We start from the raw sequence: 27644 nt of genomic DNA, 5'->3' as shown, positions 1-27644 counted from the left end.
TAGAGGGAGCTTTACTCTGCATCTAACCCCGTGTTGTACCTGTCCTGGGAGTGTTTGATGGGGACAGTGTAGGGGGAGCTTTACTCTGAATCTAACCCCGTGCTGTACCTGTCCTGGGAGTGTTTGATGGGGACAGTGTAGAGGGAGCTTTACTCTGTATCTAACCCCGTGCTGTACCTGTCCTGTGAGTGTTTGATGGGGACAGTGTAGAGGGAGCTTTACTCTGCATCTAACCCTGTGTTGTACCTGTCCTGGGAGTGTTTGATGGGGACAGTGTAGAGGGAGTTTACTCTGTATCTAACCCCGTGCTGTACTTGTCCTGGGAGTGTTTGATGGGGACAGTGTAGAGGGAGCTTTACTCTGTATCTAGCCCCGTGCTGTACCTGTCCTGTGGGTGTTTGATGGGGACAGTGTAGAGGGAGCTTTACTCTGCATCTAACCCCGTGCTGTTCGTGTCCTGGGAGTGTTTGATGGGGACAGTGTAGAGGGAGCTTTACTCTGTATCTAACACCGTGCTGTACCTGTTCTCGGAGTGTTTGATGGAGACTGTGTAGAGGGAGCTTTGCTCTGTATCTAGCCCCGTGCTGTACCTGTCCTGGGAGTGTTTGATGGGGACAGTGTAGAGGGAGCTTTACTCTGTATCTAACCCCGTGCTGTACCTGTCCTGTGAGTGTTTGATGGGGACAGTGTAGAGATGGCTTTACTCTGTATCTAGCCCCGTGCTGTACCTGTCCTGTGAGTGTTTGATGGGGACAGTGTAGAGGGAGCTTTACTCTGCATCTAACCCCGTGTTGTAGCTGTCCTGGGAGTGTTTGATGGGGACAGTGTAGAGGGAGCTTTACTCTGTATCTAACCCCGTGCTGTACCTGTCCTGGGAGTGTTTGATGGGGACAGTGTAGGGGGAGCTTTACTCTGTATCTAACCCCGTGCTGTACCTGTCCTGGGAGTGTTTGTTGGGGACAGTGTAGGGGGAGCTTTACTCTGTATCTAACCCCGTGCTGTACCTGTCCTGTGAGTGTTTGATGGGGACAGTGTAGAGGGAGCTTTACTCTGCATCTAACCCCGTGTTGTACCTGTCCTGGGAGTGTTTGATGGGGACAGTGTAGAGGGAGTTTACTCTGTATCTAACCCCGTGCTGTACTTGTCCTGGGAGTGTTTGATGGGGACAGTGTAGAGGGAGCTTTACTCTGTATCTAGCCCCCTGCTGTACCTGTCCTGTGAGTGTTTGATGGGGACAGTGTAGAGGGAGCTTTACTCTGCATCTAACCCCGTGTTGTACCTGTCCTGGGAGTGTTTGATGGGGACAGTGTAGAGGGAGCTTTACTCTCTATCTAACCCCGTGCTGTACCTGTCCTGGGAGTGTTTGATGGGGACAGTGTAGAGGGAGCTTTACTCTGTATCTAACCCCGTGCTGTACCTGTCCTGGGAGTGTTTGATGGGGACAGTGTAGAGGGAGCTTTATTCTGTATCTAACCCCGTGCTGTACCTGTCCTGGGAGTGTTTGATGGGGACAGTGTAGAGGGAGCTTTACTCTGTATCTAACCCCGTGCTGTACCTGTCCTGGGAGTGTTTGATGGGGACAGTGTACGTAGAACATAGAACATAGAAAATACAGCACAGAACAGGCCCTTCGGCCCACGATGTTGTGCCGAACCTTTGTCCTAGATTAATCATAGATTATCATTGAATTTACAGTGCAGAAGGAGGCCATTCGGCCCTTTGAGTCTGCACCGGCTCTTGGAAAGAGCACCATACCCAAACTCAACACCTCCACCCAACACCAATGGCAATTTGGACATTAAGGGCAATTTATCATTGGCCAATTCACCTAACCCGCACATCTTTGGACTGTGGGAGGAAACCGGAGCACCCGGAGGAAACCCACGCAGACACGGGGAGGACGTGCAGACTCCGCACAGACAATGACCTAAGCCGGAATCGAACCTGGGACCCTGGAGCTGTGAAGCAATTGTGCTATCCACAATGCTACCGTGCTGCCCTTAAGAACAAATAAATCTACACTATATCATTTTACCGTAATCCATGTACCTATCCAATAGCTGCTTGAAGGTCCCTAATGTTTCCGACTCAACTACTTCCACAGGCAGTGCATTCCATGCCCCCACTACTCTCTGGGTAAAGAACCTACCTCTGATATCCCTCCTATATCTTCCACCTTTCACCTTAAATTTATGTCCCCTTGTAATGGTGTGTTCCACCCGGGGAAAAAGTCTCTGACTGTCTACTCTATCTATTCCCCTGATCATCTTATAAACCTCTATCAAGTCGCCCCTCATCCTTCTCCGCTCTAATGAGAATGTAGAGGGTGCTTTAATCTGTATCTAACCCTGTGCTGTACCTGTCCTGGGACTGCTCGGTGGCCTAGAATAAAATCGGTTCGGACCAATCATTTTTTTTCTCTGGTTTACTGTTATTTCCTTCAGGCGGTGTCACGGGATGAGCACCATAATGTGAATACCGACCCCCCCCCCCCCCCCCCCCCCCCCCCCCCCCCCCCCCCGCCCGGCTCCACTGCCCCCCGCGCTGTATATCAGATAACGTCCTTACGTGTAAGGTGTGGGTGCGTCCTCCCACCCGGTCCCTGGCTTCCAGCACCAAGACATTGAGTCCTGTCTGATGGAGGAGCCTCGCAGCCGCGAGCCCTGGAAAAGACAGGGCCAGAGGTCAAAGGCCGACCGGTGACAACAAAAACATTAATGCGGAGGGCGAGAAGGCCGATGGGGGCGAAAGGGTACAGATTCCCGAATCCTTTAGGAGCTGCGCGAGTTGGTGAGGCCCTTTGACATTTCAAATCCCAGACACAGAGGGATTAATCGCGGGACGTGGGCGTCGCTGGACAAGACCCAACACTTGCTGGCCGCCCCTCATTGACCCCCGCACTGAGCGGCCATTTTGGAGGATGGTTAAGGGCCATCCACACTGTCTATGTGGGGTCTGTAGTCACATGTAGGCCAGACCGGGGTAAGGACGGCAGATTTAGAACATAGAACATAACAGCGCAGTACAGGCCCTTTGGCCCTCGATGTTGCGCCGACCTATGAAACTACTCTAAAGCCCATCTACACTGTTCCCTTATCGTCCATATGTCTATCCAATGACCATTTGAATGCTCTTAGTGTTGGCGAGTCCAATACTGTTGCAGACAGGGCATTCCACGCCCTTACTACTCTCTGAGTAAAGAACCCACCTCTGACATCTGTCTTATATCTATCCCCACTCAATTTAAAGCTATGTCCCCTCGTGCTAGACATCACCATCCGAGGAAAAAGGCTCTCACTGTCCACCCTATCCAATCCTCTGATCATCTTGTGTGCCTCAATTAAGTCACCTCTTAACCTTCTTCTCTCTAACGAAAACAGCCTCAAGTCCCTCAGCCTTTCCTCATAAGATCTTCCCTCCATACCAGTCAACATTCTGGTAAATCTCCTCTGCACCCTTTCCAATGCTTCCACATCCTTCCTATAATGCGGCGACCAGAATTGCACGCAATACTCCAAATGCGGCCGCACCAGAGTGTTGTATAGCTGCAACGTGACCTCATGGCTCCGAAACTCAATCCCTCTACCAATAAAAGCTAACACACCGTACGCCTTCTTAACAACCCTCTCAACCTGGGTGGCAACTTTCAGGGATCTTTGTACATGGACACCGAGATCTCTCTGCTCATTCACACTGCCAGGAATCTTACCATTAGCCCAGTACTCTGTCTTCCTGTTATTCCTTCCAAAATGAACCACCTCACACTTTTCTGCATTAAACTCCATTTGCCACCTCTCAGCCCAGCGCTGCAGCTTATCTATGTCCCTCTGTAACTTGTAACATCCGTCCGCACAGTCCACAACTCCACCGACTTTAGTGTCGTCTGCAAATTTACTCACCCATCCTTCTATGCCCTCCTCAAGGTCATTTTATTTCCTTCCCTAAAGGGGACATTGTTGGGTCCAGCGATAATACAACTGTACCACCACCTTGGCAGGGCGCTCACCTGAAACGTTGATTCAAGATTCACCAGGCCACATTTGGGGTACTGTGTACACTTTTGGCCTCTGCACTATCGAAAGAATAAACCACAGAAAATGCAAAGAACGAATTCACTCAAATGACATCAGAAATGAGATCAGGGTATGATTGATCAAACTGTGGCTCTATTCTCTGGGAGAGAGAGAGAGGGGGAGGAACCTGTTTGAAATCTTTAACGAAGGAGTTTGACAGGCGAACAGAGGCAGGATTGTCTCCAGCAGGTGAGGTGGGGCAGGGGGCGGGAATCGTTCACCTTCGCTCCAACACTGGCAGGAACAGGTGCTGCTCGCAGTCCTGCCTCCCGCCAGCAGATGGAGGCAATGCACTGTGTGGACTGGCAGGAGGCCTGTTTTTTAAAGGGGAAATGGCATTTTGAAGTGGCTGGGGCCCACCCTGGCTGGGCCCAGAGGGCGGGATGTTAAACCCCCCCGCCCCCCCCACTTCCCCCCACCCCCAACCACGTGCTGACTGCTTAACGTAGAATCGGGGAACGGTGACAGCATGGAGGGAGGCCATTCGGCCCATCGACTCCCTGCTGGCCCTCTGTGAGAGCCACTCAACCTGCCCCGCTCGCCACCATTTCCTCAAGGGCAGTTAGGGCGGGGTAATTAACATCGGCCCAGCTAGCGGTGTCCGTAACCTGCACCCCCCAGTCTTGCCCCCCCCCTAGCTTTCGCCCCCCTCACGCCCCCCCCCCCGTACCCCCTCCCCCCACCCCAGTCCGTCCTCTCGCCTGTATGATGCAGTATCAATTACGAAGAGACAAGAGGCGAGAGTAATCGAGGCTTTATTACGCAGAGATGTGTGGCCTCCTACAGCTGCTGCCGAAATGGCTGCAGCTCGGTGAGCACACACATTTATACTCCGCCTACTGGGCGGAGCCAGCAGGCAGGGATCTACCCCCGTACCTGTAGTACAGGGGCCTTACCGTAATACCCTCGTATGCAGTGCAGTATCTACAATATAATACAACAATTGTGACTACCACACTGTAGCTCGGCAATTTTGCAATAATCCTTTTTGAAATCCTCGACTGAATCTGCCCCCACCAGACTCTCAGGCAGCGCATTCCTGATCCTGACCGCTTGCTGAGGAGAGCAGGTTTCCCTTGTTGCCTCTGGTTCTTCACCTTTCAATCTACCGCCATCTTGGCGTCGGCTGCCGACGTCGCAGAGTGTTTTCCTCATTGAACTGACCCAATCCCTTTGTGATTTCAAGGCCACCAAGTCATCTCCTCTGTACATTCCCTGCTCGAAGGAGAAGCCCAGCTCCTCCGCTCGCTCTGTGTCGTTCCTTAGCTCAGGAATCGCTCGGGTCACTCTCTTCGATACTTTCCCCAAGGGCATCACATCCTCCTTACAGCAACCCTCCGGGAATTAGGCCTCAAACCTCCCGTTGAGGCCTCAATGACGTTTCAGGCGAAGGTTTGCACGTTGATCACGCAAATACCGGGTTTGTGTCATGTGTGCGTGTCTGTGTGTTGCCTGTGTGTGCGTGTGTCTGAGTGTGTGTCTGTGTGCATCTGTGTGCCTGTCTGTGTGCGTGTGTATGTGTGTACATGTCTGTGTGTGTGTGTGTGTCTGTGTGTGCGAGTATGTGTGTGCATGTCTGTCTGTGTTGACTGTGTGTGTGTATTGTGTGTGTGTGTCGGAGTGCATCTGTTTGCGTGTGTGTGCATGTGTCTGTGTGTGTCTGAGTGTGTGTGTCTGTGTATGCGTGTCTACGTGTGCACCCACGGGTTTGTGTGCACATGTCAGTGTCTGCATGTCTGTGGGTGTATGTCTGAGTGTGCGTGTCTGTCAATACATGTGTGTGTGCGTGTCTGTGCGATTGTACGTGTGTGTGTTGTCTGTGTGTGCATCTACATGTTGGTGTGTTTGTGTCGGAGTGTGTATGTGAGAGTGTATCTTGTATGTGTGTAATTATACAAAGAGAATAATTTGCATATTGATCACAAAAATTGTGCGTGATCACCTATGTGTGTGTGCACGTGTATGTCTGTCTCTGTATGTGTCTCTGTTTGCACGTGTACGCGTGTGTTTCTGTGAGCGCGTTTATATGTTTGTGTGTAAAAGAGTGCGTTTGTTTGTCTACGCGTGAGAGTGTGCGTTTGTGTGTGTATAAGAGTGCACGTGTGTGCTGCACTGTCAGAGGGTCAGTACTGAGGGAGTGCCGCACTGTCAGAGGGTCAGCACTGAGGGAGTGCCGCACTGCCAGAGGGTCAGTACTGAGGGAGTGCCGCACTGTCAGAGGGTCAGCACTGAGGGAGTGCCGCACTGCCAGAGGGTCAGTACTGAGGGAGTGACGCACTGTCAGAGGGTCAGTACTGAGGGAGTGCCGCACTGTCAGAGGGTCAGTACTGAGGGAGTGCCTCACTGTCAGAGGGTCAGTACTGAGGGAGTGCCGCACTGTCAGAGGGTCAGTACTGAGGGAGTGCCGCACTGTCAGAGGGTCAGTACTGAGGGAGTGCCGCACTGTCAGAGGGTCAGTACTGAGGGAGTGCCGCACTGTCAGAGGGTTAGTACCGAGGGAGTGCCGCGCTGTCGGAGGGTCAGTACTGAGGGAGTGCCGCACTGTCAGAAAGTCAGTACTGAGGGAGTGCCGCGCTGTCAGAGGGTCAGTACTGAGGGAGTGCAGCACTGTCAGAGGGTCAGTACTGAGGGAGTGCCGCACTGTCAGAGGGTCAGTACTGAGGGAGTGCCGCACTGTCAGAGGGTCAGTACTGAGGGAGTGCCGCACTGCCAGAGGGTCAGTACTGAGGGAGTGCCGCACTGTCAGAGGGTCAGCACTGAGGGAGTGCCGCACTGCCAGAGGGTCAGTACTGAGGGAGTGACGCACTGTCAGAGGGTCAGTACAGAGGGAGTGCCGCACTGTCAGAGGGTCAGTACTGAGGGAGTGCCGCACTGTCAGAGGGTCAGTACTGAGGGAGTGCCGCACTGTCAGAGGGTTAGTACCGAGGGAGTGCCGTGCTGTCGGAGGGTCAGTACTGAGGGAGTGCCGCACTGTCAGAAAGTCAGTACTGAGGGAGTGCCGCGCTGTCAGAGGGTCAGTACTGAGGGAGTGCAGCACTGTCAGAGGGTCAGTACTGAGGGAGTGCCGCACTGTCAGAGGGTCAGTACTGAGGGAGTGCCGCACTGTCAGAGGGTCAGTACTGAGGGAGTGCCGCACTGTCAGAGGGTCAGTACTGGGGGAGTGCCGCACTGTCAGAGGGTCAGTACTGAGGGAGTGCCGCACTGTCAGAGGGTCAGTACTGAGGGAGTGCCGCACTGTCAGAGGGTCAGTACTGAGGGAGTGCCCCACTGTCGGAGGGTCAGTACTGAGGGAGTGCCGCACTGTCAGAGGGTCAGTACTGAGGGAGTGCCGCACGGTCAGAGGGTCAGTGTGTTCGGACACTGAGTGCTTGTGGAGGAGGGGACTGGTCAGCTTCCGAGGCAGTGCACCGATGGAGAAGAGAATAAAAAGCAGGAGGCGGTTTATCGGACCGACACGTTCTGTGAGGGGACTGAATACAATTCTCCCTTCAGCCTCGGCTGAGCATTGCACTCGCCTCCTCCCTGGGGCTGTGCAGTTGTGGAGAGTTAGCGTCCTGTCCTGGCCAAGGAAGAAAGCCTTAAAGGGAAAGTGCCTTCCCTCCCCTTTAATCCCCGCGTCGACTCTGAACGTAACAAAAGACTCCTGACGAGGATTCACGTTGGGCTGGAGAGAACCGAAACGCGTTAACCTGCGCCTTGGTGCTACAAACAGGTAGCTCCAAACTCACCACTAATCCCAGCTCCCAGGATAATCACGTCGTACATTTGAAGAGGGGGGAGGATTCCTTTGGGAGCCAGCTACCTCGTTACCAGCCCTGCGACTGTCAACCTCCTCACCCGACCCCCTCGGCCTCAGAGCCTCTGATCCGTTGCCTGGTTATTTTCAGAATTCTCTCCCTCAATTCTGCTCCGAGTTCTTCCTGTTGACTCTTGTCTTCCCAGGGTGCCCGGAAATCAGATAAGCTTTAAAGGGGAATTGAACAGACAGTGTTAATCCCTGAGGCGTTTTGTTCTTAAAGGGGCAGGCTTATCGTCGCTCCCCAGAAGGAGAAATTAAGCATGAGTGCGGATAAATCAGAAGGGCTGAAGGAATAGGAGCAGGCAGAGGCCATTCGGCCCCTCGAGGCTGCTCTGCTGTTCAGTAAGAGCGAGGCGGGTCTGGTTTCGGCCTTTCCACTTCCCAGCCTGTCTGCCATTAACCCTCGAACCCCCCCCCCCCCCCCCGTCAATCAAAAATCAGCCTAACGCGGCCTTGGATATCCCCAGCATCCCTGAGCCTCTCCTGCTCTCTGGGAGACAGAATTAAGACCATTAATGACCCTCGGAGAGAAAAAAGGGGGCGGGGATTCTCCTATCGCTGACGCTGAAATCGCGTTCGGCAACCAGCCAGAGAATCCGAGTTCCCGACCAAATTGGGGGTGGCGCCCCTTTCGCGATGCCCCACCCCCTCCAGAGCGGTGTACTGCGCGAGCGTTAGAATTTGCCAATAGATTTAGACACATAGATCTTAAATTGAAAGATTGCCTCTTTTCACATTCGTTCCATTTCTTTCATTTTGCTTTGCAGTTCCTCTCTTTCGGTCAGTTTGTATCTCCCCCCCCCCCCCCTGTCTTGACGGCATCTTCTGATGTGTCGATTCTAACTGTTTCTGTCTCAGTAACGACGCCCGGCTCCGACCCATCCCAGCTCACCTTCGTCGGTGAGTTGGTCACCTCTCGACTCGACTATTCCAATGGTCCCCTGCCCAGCCCCTCATTCAGCGCGCCCGAGACATCTCTGCCTGGTGTCCTAACCCACGCCTGTCACCCGCTTTCCCACATTGGCACCCGTCCCGGCAACACCCCATTCCCACAATTCCCATCGTCATTTTCAAATCCCTCCTCGTCCTCCTCCCCCCCACCCACTCTGCCCCTCCCCCCCCCCCCCCCTTATCTCTGTAACCTCCTCCAGCCCCTGCAGCCCTCCGAGATCTCTGCGCTCCTCCGATTCCGGCCTCTTATCATACAATTTACAGAGCAGAAGGTGGCCATTCGGCCCATCGAGTCTGCATCGGCTCTTGGAAAGAGCACCCTACTTAAGCCCATACCTCCACCCTATTCCCATAACCCAGTAACCCAACCTAATCTAAGGGCAATTTAGCGTGTCCAATCCGCCTAACCTGCACTTCTTTCGGGCCTTGTGGGAGGAAACCGGAGCACCCGGAGGCAACCCACGCAAACACGGGGAGAACGTGCAGACTCCGCACAGACCGTGACCCAAGCCGGGAATCGAACCTGGGACCTTGGAGCTGTGAAGTAACAGTGCTAACCACTGTGCTACCGTGCTGCCCTCTTGAGCATCCACGATTCCCATCGCTGCGCCATTGGCTGCTGTGCCTTCAGTTGCCTGGGGCTCAAAGCTCTTGAATATCCTCCCTAAACCTGTGTGCGAAACCACTGTTGCACCTCTATTAGGTGATGTATGGTAGGACCTGTACTACAGGTTCGTTAGTAGTCCCTGCATGCTGGCTCCGCCCAGTAGGCGGAGTATAAATATGCGTGTCGTCCATGCTGCAGCCATTTCGCCAGCTGCTGTGAGAGGCCACATATCTTAGAGCAATAAACCCTCAGCTGTACCCACCTCAAGTCTTCGTGCAATTGATCGTGCCTCAACATGTAAGCCCTCTCTCCCTCCCTCTCTTTCTCTCGCCCTCTTTATCTCTCTCTGTCTTCCTTTAAGACACTCCTTGAAGCCCACTCTTTGGCCGAGTTTTCAGTCTCCTGTCCCCCATATCTCCCCATGTGGTTTGTTGCAAAATTCTCTTTGTTCCCACTACTGTGAAGCACCTTGGGATATTTTAATATCTTAACGGTGCCACGTAAATGCAGATAGTTTTTGACGCCGATTTGAGAGGAGCAGTGTGCAGTACAGATACCTCGAGAGCAACATTGGTTTCCACAAAATTTATTGCAAAAGCTTTTCCCAAGTAGAAATTTGTTCGGACAGGAAGATTTGTTTTTCCCGAAATGTCCGTGAGCTGGAGGAATTGTCTGCCCGAACGTTTGGGAGATTGTCCATGGCGAGGGAAAGATTGGGGGTTGATGGGGCGGGATAGGGAGGAGGGGTGGGGCGGGAGACAGAGAGAAGGAAAGAGATAGGGAGGGGTGGTAGAGAGAGAGAGAGGATGAGAAAGGGAGTTGGTAGAGGGAGAAGAAAATAGGAGGGGGGTGGAAAGAGAGTGAGGGAGAGGCGAAATCTTAAAACAAATCATTGCGAAGACAAGGAATGCCGCACTGAAACCGAATTTTGGCTCATTTTCTGAGGCGGTGTAAATTGAATAAATTAAATAAATAAATCAGAGGCGGGACCTGCCATCGCCCCTGGAATAAAGTGCAAAATGTGACACAAAGTTTGCCAATGAAAGTTGAGTGCCCTCCTGGAGTGCATTGCCACAAGACCGATCACCGCCGTCATTGCCACACCTGTCACCGTGTTTGGCAACGCCTTCGCCAATCAGCGTTGACTCGTCGTCCAATCGGGAAAGCCTTCTCTCGCGCGGCGCAAATTATTGCCGCCTTTGAAGTTTGGTGTTCTTGCATCTGTCCAGAATGTAATCGGACAATTTCCCGTTTATCCCCATGGCAAGCGGTTCCCGCTCCGACGAGATGTACTCATTCACCGTTCGTTGCCAATCGCTCGCGTCTTCCGAATCCCGGGATTAGCAGCCGTAGGGGATGAGGGACAGGAGGATCAGAAGTTGGGAAAAGATCAGGCGAGTGGGGGATCGGGCCCTGACGCTCATATTCCTGGCACTGGATTTTTCCCCATGACCCGGGTTGTGTCCTGTTGTCGAACTCACCAGGTGCTGCTGCTGTCCCCTGACATCATGACCGTCGCTGAGGTTCCCCACGGCTGGCCCTGTAACAGTCAAGAATTGTGTCAGGTTTCCCGTGGAAGGGGCAGAACAAGAATACATTGAAACAGGAGTAGGCCATTCAGCCCCTCAAGCCCCCTCCCTTCCCCTTCAACTCCATCTACCCGCACCAAACCTATTGTTCTTTAAAATAAATTTGAGTACCCAATTATATATTTATTCCAATTAAGGGGGAATTTAGCGCGGCCAATCCACCTAACTGGCACATCTTTGGGTTTGTGGGGGTGAAACTCACGCAGACATGGGGAGAATGTGCAAACTCCACGCGGACAGTGACCCAGGGCCGGGATTCGAACCCGGGTCCTCAGCGCCGCAGTCCCAGTGCTAACCACTGCGCCACATGACGCCCCACCAACCCCATTGTTAATGTTGCCAATGCTGCGGCGATTGAGTCCGTGATCGAATTGTGATTAAGAGCAGCTGATGCTAATTGGGGAAAGGCTGAGGCAAGTATATCAGAACCAGGAGCCATCCGCCCGACCGTCTGCCCCTCTACCAGGGCTATGTTCAGGACCACAAGACTTAGGGTCAGAATTAGGCCACTCGGCCCATCGAGTCTGCTCCACCATTCAATCATGGCTGATATTTTTCTCATCCCCATTCTCCTGCCTTCTCCCCATAACCCCTGATCCCCTTATTAATCAAGAACCTATCTATCTCTGTCTTAAAGACACTCAGTGATTTGGCCTCCACAGCCTTCTGCGGCAAAGAGTTCCACAGATTCACCACCCTCTGGCTGAAGAAATTCCTCCTCATCTCTGTTTTAAGGACCGGACTAGTGCACTTCGAGGGGGAGGATGCAGCCAATGGGTTCTGTAGAGGCTGATGTGCAGCATCACCCCCGGCAATTATATTCCAGTTTAGTTAGCTCCGTTTCCTCTGACGTTATGTTTAGTTACAATTCCCCAACAGGGGCTGTCACCCCCTCCTCTCTTTGTTTTATTTATTGATCTTTGAGTTTTATTGACAGTGTATAGGAATCACTTCAGCCTGAGGGGGGAGGGGGGGGGGGGGGGGCGGGGGTGGAGGCTGTGTGGGAGGGAAAAATAGCTTGCACTTAATAATAGAACAAAGAACAAAGAAAAGTACAGCACAGGAACAGGCCCTTCGGCCCTCCAAGCCTGCGCCGATTCAGATCCTCGATCTAAAACTGTCGCCTATTTTCTAAGGATCTGTATCCCTTTGCTCCCTGCCCATTCATGTATCTGTCTAGATACATCTTAATTGACGCTATCGTGCCTGCCTCTACCACCTTCGCCGGCAATGCGTTCCAGGCACCCACCACCCTCTGCGTAAAGAACTTTCCACGCATATCTCCCTTAAACCTTTCCCCGCTCACCTTGAACTCGTGACCTCTAGTAATTGAGTCCCCCACTCTGGGAAAAAGCTTCTTGCTATCCACCCTGTCTATACCTCTCATGATTTTGTAGCCCTCAATGAGGTCCCCTCTCAACCTCCCTTTTTCTAATGAAAATAATCCTAATCTACTCAACCTCTCTTCCAGAACGGTTTCTCACTCTCCACTCTGCCCAGACCCCTCATGACTTTGAACACCCCATCTCAACCTTCTCTGCTCCAAAGAAAACAGTTTCACCCTCTCTAAGATTTAGAATTTGGACTGTGCCTATTCAATAGGGCTGCTCGCTGGGAGATCTCCTGACGAACGGTTCTACTCACCTTCCTGGACAGATAAGATCACCTCGGCGCACACTTCGCTCCTGTGAGGGTTTATGGTGGTGACCTTGCAGGTGTACAATCCCCCGTCACTCGGCGTGAGCTCGCTGAGGCTCAGGGTGGCGTCTCCCTCTGCGAACCAGTCCTGCCCCACTCCCGCCCTGTTCCTGTACCGGGGACCCAACTCTGCATTTTCCGACTGACTCTCCCAGCCGTACACCAGCAAGTCCCGCTCTCGCCCAATCAGCTGCCACACCACCATGTACTCCATGGGGTGCCTGCCATGCCAGCCGAACAGACAGGGCAAACGGACGGTCTCGCCAGAACGGATCTCGATCCTGTCCTTCCTCCTGCAAGTGAGATGCGCTGTAACACATACACAGTGATGGCACATGAGGATTTTTCACCATTGTTGTCAAGCTCTCAGAGTTAATGCAAATTACAGGACACGCCATATTAGAGACAGATCTCTCCCATCAGAGATAAAGACTTGCATTTATATAGAGTCTTTCATTCCCACCATCCTGTTACAGGCAATAAAATACTTTTTTAAGTGCAGTCACCGTTGCAGTGTCAGAAATGTCGCCAACCAATTTGTGCACAGCAAGTTCTCAATCTGGTTTTCGGATTGATTGAGGGATAACTACTGATCTGAGGCAGTGGGAATTTTTAGTGGTCTGTTAGGTATATGAGCCGGAATTCTCTGGGCAATGCGATTCTGCATTCCCGCCGGCAGAGCACCCCCGCCTGTGAGTTTGCCGGTGGCGTGGAGTGGCTTCAATGGGAAAGAGAGCGGTGGGAAGAGAGAACCCCGGCGCCAGTCAACGGGGGACTGGAGAATCCTGCCCATTATTCGGAAACGCACAATTGAACACTTGAAAAGAGAGACCGCTGGGAACCTGAGTGTTGGTCGGCAGGAGGCAGTCAAATAGAATGCTGCATTCTGTAAATAAACCTACTGTCAAGAAACAGAACTTGTGTCTCGTTTCATACGTCGCGACTTAGGATTGATGCAACAAAAGGATATCTCCCCTGATCGTCTTCGAAATAGTGGCACCTCCCCTCATCTCCATCTATCAATCAATCAACCCTCCTGTTCCTTTCTCCCACGTGTATTCATCCACCTTTCCCTTCAATGTATCAACACTATGAACCACAACCAGTCCTCTGTGGGAGCGGGTTCCACACTATCACCGCTGTCTGAGTACATTTCTCTAGAATTCCCTCATTGGGTTTATTTATTTTATTCATTCATGGGATGTGGACATCACTGGCTAGACCTGCATTTATTCCCCATCCCTAATTGCCCTTGCGAAGGTGATGGTGAGAGGTATGAAAGCCCACCAGGCCCTAGAAGGTAAGTTAAACAGTATTTAATAAACCAACTCAAAGTAAAGGCTACAACGCGACTCACAGTTCAAAGGTCCCAACCGGGTCTACCAATCACGCCAGTGCTTTTCTAGGCTAGTTTTATTCAGCAGATTTATGAGCATCTGCTGGGCGGACCTCCTCCCACTAATGAGGGAGCTAGTATTCCACGAGTCCCACTGGGAGATCAAGCGAGGTATCCCCGAGGGCCTCGTGAAGATTATCAAATCCTTTACCCCAAAGTCCGAAGGTTCCCCTGCAACAGAATGGAAAGAGGGTGTGCTTTCCCGTTTCGCCCCTGGCTGTACTTCCAGCGGCTGTGGGGTCGGGTCGGGGAGCACCAGGTTCCCATGGAATTCCGAAGAGGATCTATGGGGGCTCCTCTCCGATTGCCACATCCTCCGAGAGCACTGAGGATTCTGTGTCCATCTCTGATGCGAGTCGTCTGCATCCCTCTGGCCCGGGCATCGGTCCCTGGTGGGAAGTGTTTCTTGGCTGAAGCAGGTAGGGTGGCCGAGGTAAGAATCATCGGGCGTGGCTCCCTCTGGGGCGGGCTCCCTTCCCCTTGAGGCGGTCCACGAGCTTTTGCACGGTCCGCTCTCTTGTCCCGACCGTGTGTGAAACTGGTCCCGTTCTCTCCACTACCGCCCCCGAAATGACAACCGTGGACAGCGTCGCCGCATTTAAACCCTCTGCCTCTCGTTCAGTGTTCATGACCCCGCTGCTGGAGGTCCTGCTTCCTTTCCACCTTCCCGCCAAGGCTCGGGAACGCTAAACCCAGGCGGATCCGGAGGCGTCGGCAATTCCGCCGGAGCTACCCCGGTTCGGCAAATGAACAGAAAACCGTGCCAGCTTCATTTCCATGGACCCTGCATCTTCATGCCCTGTTCAAACGTCTGGACTGCCCGCTGAGCCAGCCTATTGGAGGGCGTGTGGTGTGGGGTGGTTCGGATGTATTTCACCCTAATGGTGCGCGTAAACGCCTGGATTTCCTCACCGGTAAAGGGGGTTCCATTGCGTGTGACCAGCCCCTCGGGGATCCCATGGGTGCTGAGGGATTGGCAGCTCTTCTCAATGGAGATTTGCGAGGAGGTGGAAGACATTTGCTGCACGTCCATCCATTCGGAGTGGGTCCCTCTAAGAAGCAGGAACTCTAAGAAGCAGACACGTCCTCCCCGTGTCTGCGTGGGTTTCCTCCGGGTGCTCCGGTTTCCTCCAACAGTCCAAACGTGGCATGGGGTACCCGTCCAAGCTGGAGGCCCCGTTTACTGCCGTCGTATAACCGCCCACACAGACGGACGGACTCGTCCCGCTTCAGTACTGGAACCATTGGCGCTACCCACTCTGCGAGCTGGGCAAGGCGTATGATGACCAAGCTCTTGAGTTGGCTCAATTCTTCATCCGCTTTCACAAGCAGGGCGCACGGGATTGGCCGGGCCTTGAAGTATTTGGACTGAGCCTTTGGGTCAACATAAACTTTTGTTTTAGCCCCTTCACTTTTCCCAAGCCCTTCTGTAAAACCTCCGCGTGCTTCCTGAGGACTTCATCCAGACCAACAGGACACATCAGGAAAATCCGTGGCAAGTCCAGACGGAGTCTTTGAATCCAATCACGGCCTAGGAGGCTGGGCCTAGCTCCTCACACCACTGCCAGCAGAAACCCGACTGTACTGCAGCAATTCTATGGTTCTATTCTACGGATTTTGTGCATTCTCGCAGGAGAGTGGCAGCTCTGTGGCCTATTCAGGTCCAGGGCTTCCGTGGAGTGCCATTTTGCTAATGCCACGCACCGAACCATCTCTTAACATCTCAGGAAGGGATGGGCCAGAGTCGCAATGTTCGGCTGTCTTGCGGGGGTGCGTCTGAAATTCCGTAACCGATTCCCCTGGGGTTTGGCGGCCATATTTAACCGGTATCTCCGCATTATCGGCAATGGCTTTGCGTCGTAATGATTCGCGACAAGTTCGGGGCCAGAATAGGCCGCGCCCGGGCCCTGTTCACGCCGCCGCGAACACTTGGCCTCCATACCGGAGAATCGCCCCCCACAGTCTCTCACCGCTCTCGTGAATCGCGCCCTGCGCTTTCCCACACGCTGTTGATAAATTCTGGATTGCGACACTTGGCATTCTCCCCGTGTCTGCGTGGGTCTCGCCCCCACAAACCCAAAGGTGTGCAGGGTAGGTGGATTGGCCGCGCTAAAGTGCCCCTTGATTGGGAAAGAGAAAGAATTGGGTACTCTGAATTGATAATAAAAACAAGCACCAATTCTCTGTGCTGTGGACGAGGGGGGATTTCCAAGTCATGCTCCCTCTGGTGGCCTCAGACAGAACAGGAAAGTCCCCAAGATGTGTCTGTGGGTGTGTGGGTGTGGGCGAACCACCAGCTCATTTTCACTGCCCCAGCTAGTTTGGGCAGAGATTTCTCAACAGGGACAAAAGTGATTTTTTTTGTGTTTTGTTTTTACCTTTCACATGGAGACTGGGGAACTGCAGGCGCATCTGTCCGGGGGAATTTTTCCAAAATGTTCCCAGTTTCCCTCTGTGCCGTGGGCAACAGTGCCCCCTGGAGTTCTGGAATTTCCCGCAGTTTTGTCGTGCAAAGCACAAAGGGGTTGCCGATGTCAACGGCGCCTCGCTCCACCATCGCCCTCTCCCCACCTGTCGCCCCCTCCGAGAGACCGGGACGTTTTGCGCCCCCCATCAAGGGTCTGGTGTCTCCGAGCTGGGCAATCAGGCCCTGCGGAAAGCGGACCAGCTGCTCGCAGTGAACCGGGGAGCGGAAACATCGAAACAGGGGAAGCCAATAGAGGCCATTTCGGCCAATTGGGTCTGTGCTGGCCACAGACGGGTGATCTAAAGTTTATCCTCAATCCCCAGTCCCCCTCTAATCCTTCTAACAATTATTTAAATCAATGTCCTCATTTATTGACCTCATAGATTATCACAGAATTTACAGTGCAGAAGGAGGCCATTCGGCCCATCGAGTCTGCACCGGCTCTTGGAAAGAGCACCCTACCCAAGGTCAACACCTCCACCCTATCCCCACAACCCAACAACCCCACCCAACACTAAGGGCAATTTTGGACACTAAGGGGCAATTTAGCTTGGCCAATCCACCTAACCTGCACATCTTTGGAATGTGGGAGGAAACCGGAGCACCCGGAGGAAACCCACGCACACACGGGGAGGAGGTGCAGACTCCGCACAGACAGTGACCCAAGCCGGGAATCGAACCTGGGACCCTGGAGCTGTGAAGCAACTGTGCTATCCACAATGCTACCGTGCTGCCCAATCGTTGAGGACCCTCAGAATTTTATAAACCTCAGTTAAATCTCCCCTCTGTAATGTTCTTGTCGGTTGGCCTGATTTATACGACAAGTACACTTGTCGCTAAATCACTAAACGATTCAGTGAGGTTAACTGTGGGCAAACTGTATACAAAACAACAGGTGAATTACAGTGAGGTCAAGCACAAGCAACATCTCTCCAGCTTCCTCCGGTCAGTCTGAGGGGTCATCTCCCTCCGTTCCATAGAAAACAACCCCAGAATATTCGATCTTTCCTCATCGCTAAAATACACCAGTCCTGGCAACACCCTACTTAAATCGCCATGTCATCACATCCTTCCCATAATGCAGCGGCCAGATGTGTACTTTCGAACCCAGCTGCGACCAGGAAGTGTTTTTGGGCAGGGCCAATCCTTATTTTCTGCTTTTCGATAAAACTAAAGCGGTCCGTTTGTCACCTCATTCCCCCTGTTGCACGACCGCCAGTCCCCTGGCTTCCACTCCACTCCGAAATCTTCTACCGCTAATCAGGTATTCTCAACCCTTTTAGAGAGTTCTTGTGGCACAGGGGGGGGGGGATTGGCCCATCATGCTCATTCCGGCTCTCAATCCAGCCAATCCCATTCCCCAGTACTGCCCTCTCACCCCCATCCCACTCTAACCTGGATCCCTGCGAATTTATTTTTCTCAAGCCCCCTTCCACTTTCCGTTCGGGATCATTCATTGTCTCTGCTTCCAGTGCCCCTCGTGAGTGGCGAGCTGCAGGTCGTCAGCACTGGCTGTGTAAAATATCACCCTCCCCTCCCCGTATTCCTTCCCCGAAACCTTGCGCCTGCGTCTCCCCCAGTATCCTTCCCGTACCGGCCTCCCCGAACAGGCGCCGGAATGTGGCGACTAGGGGCTTTTCACAGTAACTTCATTTGAAGCCTACTTGTGACAATAAGCGATTTTCATTTTCATTTCATATGTACTGTCAGCCAATGGGACCAGCTTTTCCTTGAATACACGATCGAAACCTGTCACCATCCTGTCAAATCTCTCTCTCGCTCTCTCTCTCTATATATATATATATATATATATATATATTATCTCCTTTCTCTCTCGCTCTCGCTCTCTCTCTCCTCTCTCTCTCTCTCTATATATATATATATATATATATATATATATCTCCTCTCTCCTCTCATCTCTCTCCTCTCTCTCTCCTCTCTCCTGTCTCTCTCTCGCTCGCTCACTCTATCTCTCTCCTCTCTCTCCCTCTATATATCTCCTCTTTTTCTCCTCTCATATCTCTCCTCGCTCTCTCTCCTCTCTCTCTTCTGTCTCTCTCGCTTGCTCCCCCTCTTTCTCTTCTCTCTCGCTCTCTCTCTCATCTCTCTCCTCTCTCTGTCCTCTCTTCTCTCTCTCTCTCCTCTCTCACTGCTCGCTCGCTCTCTCTCTCTCTCTCTCACTCCCTCTCTCTTTCTCTTCTCTCTCGCTCTCTCTCTCTCCTCTCTCTCCTCTCTCTCTCTCTCTCTCTCCTCTCTCTCTCTCTCTCTCCTCTCTTCGCTCTCTCTCTCCTCTCTCTCTCTCCTCTCTCTCCTCACGCTCTTCTCTCTCTCTCTCGCTCACTCTCTCTCTCTCTCCCTTGCTCTCTCTCTCTCTCCTCTCTTATCTCTGTTCCCTCTCTCTCCCCTCTCTCTTCTCTCTCTCTCTCTCGCTCACTCTCTCTCTCGCTCCCTCTCTCTCTCTCTTCTCTCTCGCTCTCTCTCTCTTTTTCTCGGACTCTCACATCCTTCCTTCCTGGACACGTTCATCGATCAACAATACAATGAGCATTGGTATTAATGCACCCTCTGGATAATATAGCAGTGGAGAGACACTTACCTGCCCTTGACATCACAGTGAATAATATCAGGACGAGAGTCGGATTGGCTAGCTCCATGCTGGTCTGATATTGCTGCAACTGAGCTGCTGCAGATGGTGACTGAATGATTTTATCCAGTTGTCATGTTTCCTCCAAAACTCCAAAAATTTCCCCAAATCTCTTGCGGGAGAAACTCCCCAAAAGGTTTCTGAGTCAGAGTATCATCGAATCATTTTTATTATTGTCACAAGTAGGCTTACGTTAACACTGCAATGAAGTTACTGTGAAAAGCCCCTAGTTGCCACATTCCGGCACCTGTTCGGGTACACAGAGGGAGAATTCAGAATTTCCAATTCACCGAACAAGCACATCGTTCGGGACTTGTGGGAGGAAACCGGAGCACCCGGAGGAAACCCACGCAGACACGGGGAGAACGTGCAGACTCCGCACAGGCAGCGACCCAGCGGGGATTCGAACCTGGGACACTGGCGCTGTGAAGCAAACCATTGTGCTACCGTGCCGCCGTACAGCACAGGAACAGGCCCTTCGGCCCTCCAAGCCTGCGCCGACCATGGCGCCTGGCTAAACTCAAACCTTCTACACTTCCTGGGTCTGTATCCCTCTATTCCCATCCTATTCATGAATTCGTCAAGATGCCCCTTAAATGTCACTATCGTCCCTGCTTCCACCACCTCCTCCGGTAGCGAGTTCCAGGCACCCACTACCCTCTGTGTAAAAAAACTTGCCTCGCACATCTACTCTAAACCTTGCCCCTCTCACCTTAAACCTATGCCCCCTAGTAATTGACCCCTCTACCCCGGGGAAAAGCAGAGACATGGTTGAGGGAGGGACAGAGCTGACGGCTAAACGTTGGGGGTATACGACATGAATTTCTGAAGTTTGGCGCTCGCGAAGGTCGTTCCATTATCCAACACGATTACTTCAGGAATCTCACAGGATGCGAAACACTGACGCAATTTCTCGACTCTGGCCTGCGACACCGTAGATTTCATTCCGAACACTTCCATCCACTTCCGATGGGCGTCGATCAGAAGCAAAACCATCGTGCCCGGAAAAGGCCCCACATAAGCAATGTGGACACACGCCCTTGGCCAACCAGGCCATTCCCAAAGGTTCAGAGGGGCTGTTGCAACTGGCACTGATAGCAATGCTTCACTCATTTCCCGATGTCAGAATCACCTGGCACGCGTTCTCGGCAACTCGGCCCATCAGGGGCGGACCATCACTGTTGGGCCGGCTGAAGACGGACCAACGGCCTTGCTCTCTCTCTCTCTCTCTCTCTCTCTCATCTCTCTCTCTCTCCTCTCATCTCTCTCCTCTCTCTCTCCTCTTTTCTCTCTCTAACTCCTCTCTTCTCTCCTCACTCTCTTTTCTCCCTCGCTCATCTCTCTCCTCTCTCTCTCTCTCCTCTCTTCGCTCATCTCTATCCCCTCTCTCTCTCTCTCTCTCCTCTTTTCTCTCTCTCTCCTCTCTTCTCTCATCTCTATCCCCTCTCTCTCTCTCCTCTTTTCTCTCTCTCCTCTCTTCTCTCCCTCGCTCATCTCTCTCCTCTCTCTCTCTCTCCTCTCTTCGCTCATCTCTATCCCCTCTCTCTCTCTCCTCTTTTCTCTCTCTCTCCTCTCTTCTCTCTCTCCTCACTCTCTTCTCTCTCTCTCTCTCACATCTCTCTCCTCTTTATCTCTTTTCTCTCTCTCCTCTCTCCTCTCTTCTCTCCTCCCCCTCTTCTGTCCCTCGCTCATCTCTCTCTCCCTCTCTCTCCTCTTTTCTCTCTCCTCTCTTCTCTTTCTCCTCACTCTCTTCTCTGTCTCTCTCTCATCTCTCTCTCTCTCTCTCTCCTCTCTCCTCTCTATCTCTCCTCTTTTATCTCTCTCTCTCCTCTCTCCTCTCTTCTCTCGTCACTCTCTTCTCTCCCTCGCTCATCTCTCGCCTCTCTCTCTCTCCTCTTTTCTCTCTCCTTTCTTCTCTCTCTCCTCACTCTCGTCTCTCTTTCTCTCTCTCTCATCTCTCTCCTCTCTATCTCTCTTTTATCTCTCTCTCTCCTCTCTCCTCTCCTCACTCTCTTCTCTCCCTCGCTCATCTCTCGCCTCTCTCCCTCTCCTCTTTTCTCCCTCCTCTCTTCTCTCTCTCCTCACTCTCGTCGCTCTCTCTCTCTCTCATCTCTCTCCTCTCTATCTCTCCTCTTTTCTCTCTCTCCTCTTTTCTCTCTCTCTCCTCTCTTCTCTCTCTCCTCACTCTCTTCTCTCTCTCTCTCCCATCTCTCTCACCTCTATCTCTCCTCTTTTCTCTCTCTCTCCTCTCTTCTCTCTCTCTCTCCTCACTCTCTTTCTCTCTCTCGCTCACTCGCTTCTCTCTCTCTTGTGGTAGCATTGTGGATAGCATAATTGCTTCACAGCTCCAGGGTCCCAGGTTCGATTCCGGCTTGGGTCACTGTCTGTGCGGAGTTTGCACATCCTCCCCGTGTGTGCGTGGGTTTCCTCAGGGTGCTCCGGTTTCCTCCCACAGTCCAAAGATGTGCAGGTTAGATGGATTGGCCATGATAAATTGCCCTTAGTGTCCAAAATTACCCTTCGTGTTGGGTGGGGTTACTGGGTTATGAGGATAGGGTGGAGGTGTTGACCTTGGGTAGGGTGCTCTTTCCAAGAGCCGGTGCAGACTCGATGGGCCGAATGGCCTCCTTCTGCACTGTAAATTCTATGATTCTATGATTCTCTCTCTCACTCTCTCACTCCCTCTCTCTCTCCTCTCTTATCTCTTCTCTCTCTCTGTCGCTCGCTCGCTCTCTCTCGCTCCCACGTCCCGATGACGGCGACTTGGAGGGGGCGGAGCATCGCGGACAGGCGTCAAACTGACGCCTGCCCCGGATCCAGTATCAGAAGCCAATCTCTGCCTTATTGCCGATCCCGATTTCGGTGTGGGGCTACAGGGAATCCCGCCCCACTTCTTTTCCCCTCCCCCCGTGGGCAGCACGGTAGCACAGTGGTTAGCACAATTGCTTCACAGCTCCAGGGTCCCGGGTTCGATTCCCGACTTGGGTCACTGTCTGTGCGGAGTCTGCACATCCTCCCCCGTGTGTGTGCGTGGGTTTCCTCCGGGTGCTCCGGTTTCCTCCCACAGTCCAAAGATGTGCAGGTTAGGTGGATTGGCCGTGATAAATTGCCCTTAGTGTCCAACATTGCCCTTAGTGTTGGGTGGGCTTACTGGGTTATGGGGATCGGGTGGAGGTGTGGGCTTGGGTGGGGTACTCTTTCCTGGAGCCGGTGCAGACTCGATGGGCCGAATGGCCTCCTTCTGCACTGTAAATTCTATGATCTATGATAATCCATACCTGCGTAGCAATTTACATACCCCTCCCATCTCCAAAGGCAACCCTCTGTCAGCAGCCAGTCGCTGGGCCACTGCAAGGTGACAGCTAGGCTGCGAAGCACATAGGAGTCGAATAGCTGACTGGCCATTGAGGACCCCGTTTCACGCCTGGGAAGAACGGTCAGCGAGGCACGTGAGCCCGGTCCCCAACTGGCATATAAAACGTCGGCGTGAACAAGGCACAAACATAGCGACGTGCGCTCAGTCGCGTCTGTCACTGGAGATGCAGGAATGACATGAAAATCTCTTATTGTCACAAGTGGGCTTCAGATGTTGGGGGAGGCTGGCACGGGATCTATGTACATATGGGACAAAATTGTTTCCCTGAATTCCAGAACCAGGGAACGTAGATTGGTGGAGAAGGTGCCGAGGGGACGTGAGGAAGAGCTTTTTTACGCAGAGGGTGATGGGAATCTGGAATTCGCTGGCCATCTTGGTAGTGGAGGCAGGGGACACTAAACTCTTTAAAAAAGTACTTGGGTCTGCACCTCGATGTGCTGTAAGCTGCAGGGCTAAGGACGGGGGCAGGAAGGTGGGTGTCCGCGGGCTGGCATGGACAAGATGGGCGGAACGGCCTCCTTCTGTGATGTAACTCTCCTATGGTTCTGTGGCTCAATGGTCAAAACAGCATTAGTCCAAGTTAAAATGGTCAAACTCCCTGTAAACGCTCAACACCAGTTCCAGTGTTTAATCCTCGTCGCCACACTACCCGAAGGATGTGGCGGCTTTAGAGAGGGTGCAGAAGAGATTTACCAGGATGTTGCCTGGTCTGGAGGGCATTAGCTATGAGGAGCGGTTGAATAAACTCGATTTGTTCTCACTGGAACGACGGAGGTGGAGGGGCGACCTGATGGAGGTCTGCAAAATTATGAGGGGCATAGACAGAGTGGATAGTCAGAGGCTTTTCCCCAGGCTGGAGGGGTTAATTGCTGTGGTGAACCACTGTAATAGGAGATGTAAGGTAGGACCTGCACTACAGGTTCGCCGGTAGCTCCTGCCGGCTGGCTCCGCCCACGGAGAACTGTATAAATATACACGACCTCCAGTGCCCTGCCATTTCGCCAGCTGCAGCAGGAGGCCACGCATCTGACTGTAATAAAGCCACAGTTGTCCCCAACTTTAGTCTTTGTACAATTGATCGTACATCAATTACTAGGGGGCATAGGTTTAAGGTGCGAGGGGCAAGGTTTAGAGGAAATTTATGAGGCAAGTTTTTTACACAGAGGGTAGTGGGTGCCTGGAACTCGCTGCCGGAGGAGGTGATGGAAGCAGGGACGATAGTGACATTTAAGGGGCATCTTGACAAATACATGAATAGGATGGGAATAGAGGAATACGGACCCAGGAAGTGTAGAAGATTGTAGTTTAGTCGGGCAGCATGGTCGGCACGGGCTTGGTGGGCCAAAGGGCCTGTCCCTGTGCTGTACTTTTCTTTGTTCTTTGTTCATCAAATCTGTAATGCTCAGCAATTGAAGATAGATATGGCTTCAAATCTCGCAGAGGGTCCACGGGTCTGTGTCAGTTCATTCAGCATTGAGGCCATTGTTAACTTCCTGGGTCAAAGTTTATTCATCTCCCGTGACAGCAACAATGTGGATTTTATTTGACTATTTAATTGTGTCCGGACACGGCTGGCCAGGCCAGTCTTTGTTGTTACCTCTGACCTTGAACGGAGAGGCTTGCTGGGCCCATTTCAGAGTCAACCACATTTCTGCGGGTCTGGAGTCACGTGTAGGCCAGACCGGGGTAAGGACGGCAGATTTCCTTCCCTAAAGGGGACATTAGTGAACCAGATGGGTTTTTACGACAATCGATGATAGTTGTCACGGTCGCCATGGCTGGGGCTGGTTTTCAGTCCCAGATTTTATCAACTGAATTTTTTAAGAACTCCACCTGCCGCCGATGGTGGAATTTGAACCCGCTGACCCCAGATCAGGGACCTGGGTTTGTGGATTACTAGTTCAGTAACATTACCATTGTCCCACCCAATGTGCAGCACCGTTAACCATCTTCCCGACCGCAAGCATGTCCCAAGAGCATTATCAAACCAAAAGTTAAATCGTATCCACAGAGGGTGAGGCGAAAACAGGTGAGCGAGCGTTTGTTCCAGTTTAAAAGAGGGAAAGAGAGGCGGCGAAGTTTGGGGGGGGGGGGGGGGGGGGAATTCCAGAGCTCATGGCCCCAGGCAGCTGAAGGCTCGGCTGCCAATGGTGGAGGGACTCAAATGGGGTGCACAAGATGTTGCAAGTGGAGGAGCGCAGAGATCGCACCGCATTGTGGGGCTGGAGGGGGTAACAGAGATTGGGAGGGGTACAACCTTTGCCTCAGCTTCCGTAGCTCAGGTTAATTACTGGCGGCACGGTAGCACAGTGTTTAGCTCTATGGCTTTACTGCGCCTGGGTCTCCGGTTCGATTCCCGGCTTGGGTCACTGTCTGTGCAGAGTCTGCACGTTCTCCCCGTGCCTGCGTGGGTTTCCTCCGGGTGCTCCGGTTTCCTCCCACAAGTCTCGAAAGACGTGCTTGTTAGGTGAATTCGACATTCTGAATTCTCCCTCCGTGTACCCGAACAGGCGCCGGAATGTGGCGACGAGGGGATTTTCACAGTAACTTCATTGCAGCGTTAATTTAAGCCGACTTGTGACAATAAAGATTATTATTATTAGTAAGTCAGTCTGACCCCCGCCACCTAGCCTGTGACCTCGACGAATGAGCCGTGACTCAGTCGGGAGCACGCTCGCTCCCTAGCTCTCTCTCTCCTGAGCGGGACGTTCCAGTCCCGTGCCAGAGACTTGATCACAAAATCCCGGCGGACACCCCAGTGGCCATACGGAGCGAGCACTGTCTGACAAATCTGCAGATAAGATGTTAAACCAAAGCCCTCTGAGGTGGGGTTAAAAGATTCCACGCGGGGAGGAACCACAATTTGGAGAGCTGGGGAAGTTCCCCTCAGTATCCATTTTCCCCTCAATCAACAAACTAAAATAGGCATTGCTTTGTGCAAATTAAAAAATCCCCTCGTCGCCACATTCCGGCGCCTATTCGGGTACACAGAGGGAGAATTCAGAATGTCCAACTCACCTAACAGCACGTCTTTCGGGACCTGTGGGAGGAAACCGGAGCGCCCGGAGGAAACCCACGCAGACACGGGGAGAACGTGCAGACTCCGCACAGACAGTGACTCAAGCCGGGAATCGAACCGGGTGCTGCCGTTCCGCCCCCCATGACATGTTAACGGGTCTGCTGGTTGACCGATACCCCGATACCAGCCGACTTCGATCACCCACCGTCTCTTTCCACCACCCACATCGATTTCAAATTACTTGTCCCTTTGTTAACTGCAAACAAGCTGTGGGTGGGGAGAAATGAAACCTGAGTGGCCTGTGGCTACACTCGAGAAGAAAAAAAATTCCCCATGACTCATACCAACCATGACCTTGTTTATTCAAGCTCGTTTTCGCAAAACAAGTGTTTCCTCCACCACTGAAGCCCTTTGACAGATTTGGCTTCTGCAGTAAATTATTTGACCGGGAGATGGGGACAGTGTAGAGGGAGCTTTACTCTGTATCTAACCCCGTACTGTACCTGTCCTGGGAGTGTTTGATGGGGACAGTGGAGAGGGAGCTTTACTCTGTATCTAACCCCGTGCTGTACCTGTCCTGGGAGTGTTTGATGGGGACAGTGTAGAGGGAGCTTTACTCTGTATCTAACCCCGTGTGTACCTGTCCTGGGAGTGTTTGATGGGGACAGTGTAGAGGGAGCTTTACTCTGTATCTAACCCCGTACTGTCCCTGTCCTGGGAGTGTTTGATGGGGACAGTGTAGAGGGAACTTTACTCTGTATCTAACCCCGTGCTGTACCTGTCCTGGGAGCGTTTGATGGGGACAGTGTAGAGGGAGCTTTACTCTGTATCTAACCCCGTACTGTCCCTGTCCTGGGAGTGTTTGATGGGGACAGTGTAGAGGGAGCTTCACTCTGTATCGAACCCCGTACTGTCCCTGTCCTGGGAGTGTTTGATGGGGACAGTGTAGACGGAGCTTTACTCTGTATCTACTCTGTACTCAGAGTGTTCAATCCTTTCCCCTTGTGAGCACCAATTCACATGCGAGACAATTAAAGAATGTAGAGATATCACCATTCGCTGTAAAGTGAACTTTCTGTGGGTTTTCAGGGTAGATCCAACTCCCTGCACCTTGCGTCTGACTGAGGTAAGCAGTGCTGATTTGCACAGACGATCTCCTGCTTCAGCTGCACAGTGTGGCTGACAGTACATCGGCCGATGCCGTTCCCTGGGCGATGTACGGTGGCGTAGATTGTCAGAGGGCGCTCTCCACCCCGCTCCCTCCCGGGCGGTTTCATCATCGACAAACTGAGAGAGCTGTAAATGGCCCCCAGGACGAAGGTCTGCTGTCAAAGACATGGAAAAGAAGAGGGAAATTGTGTCAGCTTTGGGGCAAGCGCCGTCCCAGCGAGGTACGGCTTCCTGCGCAGTTGCCCCGGTTGATCAGAGGCCGGGGAGGCCATTCAGCCCGTCAAAGCAATGCCCGCTCTTTTGTAAGATGTCTCCACATTCCCTCCTCCGCCAATCCTCCCTCTTCCCCCAATGGCTCCTTTTCTTAACAATCAAATATCTTATTTCCGGTGGAAGCCACTGATTAATCTGCTTCCACCGAAGCTGTGAGGTTAATACTTATCTTTCTCCAGCTGTGGTGGGGTGTACACTTCACCCTATCACAGAGTCAGAATGTAACAGCACAGAAAGAGGCCGTACGCCCATCGAGTCTGCGCCAGCCATCAAGTCCCTATTGATTCTCATCTCATTGTCCAACACTTGGTCCGCCGCCTTGTTTGCTGCGGAGTTCCAATCGCTCTTCTAAAAGCTTCTTAAATGTTGCGGGGGTTCCCGCCTCTCCCACCCTTTCAGGCAGCGAGTTCCAGACTCCCAGCATCCTCTGGGGGAAAAGGTTTTCCTCAAATCCTCTCCAAATCTCCAGCCCCTGACCGTAAATCTCTGGCCCCTGGTTACTGACCCTCTACTAAGGGGGGAAGGTTTCTTCCGACCCACCCTATCAATGTCCCTCATAATTCTGTCGACCTCGATCAGGTC

General features: G+C 52.5%; 3 protein-coding genes across 8 annotated transcripts in view; all 3 read right to left on the bottom strand.

The window, feature by feature from the left end:
* The window catches only part of LOC140404674 (amine oxidase [flavin-containing] B-like), a 115423-nt gene extending 107415 nt beyond the window's left edge, over positions 1-8008 (bottom strand). For 3 of the 5 annotated variants that reach the window (XM_072493327.1, XM_072493329.1, XM_072493328.1), the window contains exons 1-2: positions 7802-8008; positions 2569-2663 (exon numbers count right to left, since the gene is read on the bottom strand). In XM_072493327.1, the coding sequence (XP_072349428.1) occupies positions 2569-2663; positions 7802-7838 (132 nt within the window). In that variant the 5' untranslated portion in view covers positions 7839-8008. Of the gene's footprint in view, positions 1-2568; positions 2664-4006; positions 4173-7801 lie in introns of those variants that run through there. The other 2 variants (XM_072493330.1, XM_072493331.1) reach the window with 2 other exon arrangements.
* Positions 8009-10038: 2030 nt separating this feature from the next.
* LOC140404806 (V-set and immunoglobulin domain-containing protein 1-like) lies at positions 10039-25682 on the bottom strand. 2 transcript variants are annotated; one of them, XR_011938592.1, is made up of 3 exons: positions 25619-25682; positions 12664-13026; positions 10039-10970 (listed from the first exon to the last, which is right to left on the bottom strand). XR_011938592.1 is itself a non-coding variant. In XM_072493539.1 (3 exons), exons 1-3 carry the CDS (start codon positions 19232-19234, stop codon positions 10771-10773), a joined length of 621 nt encoding a protein of 206 aa, XP_072349640.1. In that variant the 5' UTR covers positions 19235-19381; the 3' UTR covers positions 10039-10770. The 2 variants fall into 2 exon arrangements, 1 of the variants encoding a protein (XP_072349640.1); XM_072493539.1 differs by lacking the exon at positions 25619-25682 and adding an exon at positions 19177-19381.
* Positions 25683-26412: 730 nt separating this feature from the next.
* Positions 26413-27644, bottom strand: part of LOC140404566 (uncharacterized) — a 33672-nt gene continuing 32440 nt past the window's right edge. The window contains exon 5 of the mRNA XM_072493167.1: positions 26413-26941. Coding sequence (XP_072349268.1) covers positions 26705-26941 — 237 coding nt within the window. The 3' untranslated portion in view covers positions 26413-26704. The remainder of the gene's footprint in view (positions 26942-27644) is intronic.

Source organism: Scyliorhinus torazame, chromosome 31, assembly GCF_047496885.1.
Source record: "Scyliorhinus torazame isolate Kashiwa2021f chromosome 31, sScyTor2.1, whole genome shotgun sequence".
NCBI classification, from domain to species: domain Eukaryota; kingdom Metazoa; phylum Chordata; class Chondrichthyes; order Carcharhiniformes; family Scyliorhinidae; genus Scyliorhinus; species Scyliorhinus torazame.
This window is presented reverse-complemented; position numbering and strand designations above follow the sequence as displayed.

What these genes read in the sequence shown, in the direction of transcription:
- LOC140404806 (XM_072493539.1), bottom strand. Translation starts at nt 19,234, where the DNA reads ATGGAGCTAGCCAATCCGACTCTCGTCCTGATATTATTCACTGTGATG. An exon ending in CACTGTGATGTCAAGGGCAG is followed by an intron (nt 13,027 to 19,176) that starts GTAAGTGTCTCT and finishes TATGTGTTACAG; the next exon opens with CGCATCTCACTTGCAGGAGG. An exon ending in GATCTTATCTGTCCAGGAAG is followed by an intron (nt 10,971 to 12,663) that starts GTGAGTAGAACC and finishes TGACTGTTACAG; the next exon opens with GGCCAGCCGTGGGGAACCTC.